The sequence below is a fragment of the Colobus angolensis genome, unplaced genomic scaffold (genome assembly GCF_000951035.1).
Source record: "Colobus angolensis palliatus isolate OR3802 unplaced genomic scaffold, Cang.pa_1.0 Scaffold4, whole genome shotgun sequence".
Taxonomy (NCBI): domain Eukaryota; kingdom Metazoa; phylum Chordata; class Mammalia; order Primates; family Cercopithecidae; genus Colobus; species Colobus angolensis.
The window spans coordinates 12,244,691-12,249,391 of record NW_012117376.1 but is presented as its reverse complement, the minus strand read 5'-3'; the positions used below and the strand labels follow the sequence as shown (position 1 = coordinate 12,249,391).

Genomic DNA, 4,701 nt, shown 5'->3' with positions numbered 1-4,701 from the left:
AAAAAAAAAAAAAGAAGAAGCCAGGATGAGGCGCATACCCCTAAGCCTGAGAGCTGTCCACACTCCATGCTCACATTCCACTCAGCTCTAGCCACTCCTATTCTTGCACCTTGTGCTTTGGTCTCACTGACACACTCCAGTAGACCTGTGGGCCTTTGCACACACTACACTTCTGCTTGAAACCCCTCAGTGGCTCCTGTTACTTTTTTGACAGGCCACTCTTTGCTGGGATCTGCAACATGCTGCATGGCCTGGCCCAGCTTACCTCACTCAACTGCCTCAAGGTTTGTACACCGGGCAAATTTCTCTCCTTGAAAGAGATCCCTACACCCTTCACCTGGATCGCTCACATCTCGGCTCTAACAAAATTTCTCCCCAGCTGACCAGACCCCTTCCCCAGACCTGTGAACCTCTCCTTTGAAGTCCTTGTCCCAGTGCCAGTTTTACACTTATCTAATAACAGGATTGTCCCCTGGGTCTCTTTTTTTTTTTTTTGAGACAAAGTCTGGCTCTGTCGCCCAGGTTGGAGTGCAGTGGTGCAATCTCAGCTCACTACAACCTCCGCCTCCCAGGTTCAAGCAATTCTCCTGCCTCAGCTGCCCGGCTAATTTTTTGTATTTTTAGTAGACACAGGGTTTCGCCATGTCGGCCAGGCTGGTCTCGAACTCCTGACCTCAAGTGATCCACCTGCCTTGGCCTCCCAAAGTACTGAGATTACAGGCTTAAGCCACTGCGCCCAGTCACCTGGGTCTGTTTTTATTCATCATTGTATCCCTCTGCTTAGGACCGGCATGGGATTATAAATACTTGCTGAATGAATGAACGAGCCCCTCAATATGCAGATAAGACAAGACTGAGATGGATGATGCCACTTACTTGTCACACCGCAAATCAAGAACTGGGGTCTTTTGATTCTACCCCAGCTCTTTCCATTAAACTTTCCCGATTCCTGTGTTCCCTTCTGTCTCAGTGGAGATCTCAAAACTAATTCTAGATTCCTTGGCTGCCAAGGTCAGTGACTCGTGCTACTACTGAAACCCAGCTGGAGGCCCCTTGGTGTTGGATATCACCAACAGAATATCCTTTATGAGTGTCACCACTGGCATCAGGAGGTTCTGGAGAAAGTGAAACTCTTCAACATCGTCATCCTGATGGTTGGCCACAAGAGTGACCTGTTGGTGGGCACCAGGTGACACCACAGGAGAAGAAGCTGGCTGCCTCTTTGGGACACTGAAACTTCAGCCAAGAGCAACGGTAATTACCACAGCCTCTGAGGAGCTCACTTAATATATCTGTGAGACTGTGAAGAGGGGCACATGGGATCTAACCCAGGGTGGGAGGGAGTTTTGAAAAGCAGGGTCTCAGGCCGGGCGCGGTGGCTCAAGCCTGTAATCCCAGCACTTTGGGAGGCCGAGACGGGCGGATCACGAGGTCAGGAGATCGAGACCATCCTGGCTAACATGGTGAAACCCCGTCTCTACTAAAAAAAATACAAAAAACTAGCCGGGCGAGGTGGCGGGCGCCTGTAGTCCCAGCTACTCGGGAGGCTGAGGCAGGAGAATGGCGTGAACTTGGGAGGTGGAGCTTGCAGTGAGCTGAGATCTGGCCACTGCACTCCAGCCTGGGCGACAGAGCCAGACTCTGTCTCAAAAAATAAATAAATAAACAAATAATAAATAAAAATAAAAAAATAAAAGCAGGGTCTCATCCTGGGCCAAGCTTCAGGAAGCAGAGGACCAAAGCAGATCAAGGTGGCTGTGCCTGTGCTAGTGACCCTTGGGTAGGACAACGATCCTCCCTAGAGCCCACAGAACTCTCACAATCCACAAGGGCCATGCTGGGCCCAGGACAGGATGATGCTAGGTGCCACTGAAGGACATGACCCTGAGGTCTGGAAGGGGCCTGGTTTCTTCTGCATGATGGCGAAAACACCAGGATCAAAGATACCAGCAACTAAGAAGAGATGGGCACCTGCACAGACACGCCTATCCTGAGGACAGGCGCCTACTCCCATCCTTTCTCAGGGAAAGGGATGAACAGCTTTCTCCAGGAGTTCCAGAAGAGCAGGTCAAAAGGGTTTTTAGGCCGGGCGCGGTGGCTCACTCTTGTAATCTCAGCACTTTGGGAGGGTGAGACCTGTCTGGCCAACACAGTGAAAACCCCATCTCTACTAAAAATACAAAAATTAGCTGGGTGTGGTGGCAGGTGCCTGTAATCCCAGCTACTCGGGAAGCTGAGGCAGGAGAATCGCCTGAACCCAGGAGGCGGAGGTGGCAGTGAGCCAAGATCACGCCAATGCACTTCTAGCCTGGGTGACAGAGCTAGACTCCATCTCAAAAAAAATTAAAAAAACAAAAACCAAAAAAACCCAAAAAGGATATTTAGGCACATAACATTGCCAAAACAAGGATGCCTGTTCAGTTGAGGGCCGTGAGAGAAGGTCACCCTACTCAATTCTTATGGCAGAGAAGCTGGATTCAAACTCCTGCTGATATGCCCTCCCTTGGAGTCAAATGATGGAAAATCCCTGAGTTTTTCTCAAACACAGAAATGAATAACGATGCTGCCACCTGCTGACTAGAGAGCTACAATCCAGGCTTGCTTGTCCTGACTCCCTCTGGGATTTCAAAGGTACCCTGTCTTTCGATTAATAACTTCTTTATTCTGGAAAAGCAAATGAAAGTCATATTCATATAAACACTGACATTACAAAGTACAGGGAAAAGGAGAAGGGAGAAGGAAACAAAACCCTTTACAAATCCTGCTAATACTGTCTTACCAAAAAGACCATAATGCTTTGTCCCATATTCAGTCACGTATATAATAAACCACAAATAAAATCTTCTCTGGAAGATACATTGCTCCTCTTTGAGATGGCAGGGAAAAGGGACCGGAAGTTGGGTTAGGAGGCTTTATTCTTTTGGCAGATCCTCTCAGTCATTATAGATATTGCTGCACTGTTAATAAAAAATATATGCTTCTCTGTAAAGCATTAAAAAAAAAAAAAAAATCCAAGGATGAGATGGCTGAGTTCTCAGCTCAAGTATCTCCAAATATATTGTTGTCCATTCCCTGACCTTTCCGTGTGTTATTTCTTGGTTGTTTTCCGGATCAATGCCATTCTCTGAAAGGAGAGAGAAATAAGCAGTTATGCAGCAGCAGCAGCTGGAGTCAGGAGCTTTCTGGAACATTTTGTGTGGCTAGCAGGCCTCGTGGTCTACACTGTAGGCCGCAGCCCTCAGAGACCTGCAGTCACAAGGCATCTCAGTAGATTCCTTTTAACCAGAGAGCAGTCTGCAAGGCCCCAAGAGATGTTTAGATGGGCCAGTGGATCCACTTCATCTACCAAACTGCTCTAGGCTAGCAGAATGGCAAAAAAGTTAAAAGCAGGAGAAAGTGACAGCTCTTGAGTTTTGAGGACTTAGAGGATAAGCTGGGAAAGCATGTGTTTTCTTTCTTTCTTTATTCTTCTTCTTCTTTTTTTTCTTTTTTGAGATGGGATCTCGCTCTATTGCTGAGTCTGGAGTGCAGTGGCACGATTTCAGCTCACTGCAACCTCTACCTTCCAAGTTCAAGCGATTCTCCTGCCTCAGCCTCCCCAGTAGCTGGGACTACAGGTGCCCGCCACCTCGCCCAGCTAGTTTTTTGTATTTTTTAGTAGAGACGGGGTTTTACCGTGTTAGCCAGGATGGTCTCGATCTCCTGACCTCGTGATCCGCCCATCTCGGCCTCCCAAAGTGCTGGGATTACAGGCTTGAGCCACCGCGCCCAGCCAATTTTTGTATTTTTAGTAGAGACAGGGTTTCACTACGCTGGCCAGGCTGGTCTCGAACTCCTAACCTCAAGTGATCCACCAGCCTCAGCCTCCCAAAGTGCTAGGATTACAGGCATGAGCCACTGTGCCTGGCCAAGCATGTGTTTTCTGGGGTCCCCTGACCCCAGTCGTTTCTCCGATGATGGACACAATAGGGAAAGGGCCTCAATTTCAAAGTGTTGCCACACACAAAGGGAGCTGACATTTCACACCTCATGACCTGCATTGAAGGGAAACTGTAGACTAACAACTTCTACCACAGTCCATCATGGAAACACTCAGATCCACAGGTTTCATGATCTGAATTATTTTACTATTACTAGCCACTAGCCAAACTGATAACTTGCTTTGTTCATTCTTTTTGACCAAATACCAATATTATGGCATTTGTTGACTAAATAAATAGGGCTGAAAAATGGTTAATTTGGGAGCACAAAGTGACAGTCCATTATTTGGAGGGACTCTCTTCTGAACAGTGCAATCTTTCCATTCAGGAAACTGGTGGCTTCCCTGTAGGGCTTGCTCTGTGAGCTCTACCAATACCTACTCCAGCGATACCAGGCTATGGCAAAGCAGGGGCACTCAACCAGGACTGCCCAGTTGTGCCTGCTAAGCTTGGAAAAAGCTCACGTTTCAAATTAGAGTAGCCACTTAAGTTAAGACAGAAAGGGTAACAGCCGTGTCAGAGGGAGGCCAACACTGCTGTTGGACTGATCAAAGATGGGGGTGACTTGCTCCACAGCAGAAGTAGGATTCTCATACTGACTCCTAGGTTCCTTGTTTAGAGGAAACCTTGTTCAAAGGTAAAACCAGGACACAGGCCAGAATGTCCAGCACGGCAACCTGGATACAACCTCTCAGAACAAGTACAGCATATTTTTCCTTTG

At 47.7% G+C, this 4,701-nt stretch overlaps 1 protein-coding gene across 3 annotated transcripts in view; it reads right to left on the bottom strand.

Annotated features, from left to right (window-relative positions):
• Window positions 1–2,641: 2,641 nt before the first annotated feature.
• The window catches only part of TAF12 (TAF12 RNA polymerase II, TATA box binding protein (TBP)-associated factor, 20kDa), a 43,120-nt gene continuing 41,060 nt past the window's right edge, over window positions 2,642–4,701 (bottom strand). For all 3 annotated transcript variants that reach the window (XM_011955510.1, XM_011955511.1, XM_011955509.1), the window contains one exon: window positions 2,642–3,124. In XM_011955510.1, coding sequence (XP_011810900.1) covers window positions 3,089–3,124 — 36 coding nt within the window. In that variant the 3' untranslated portion in view covers window positions 2,642–3,088. The remainder of the gene's footprint in view (window positions 3,125–4,701) is intronic.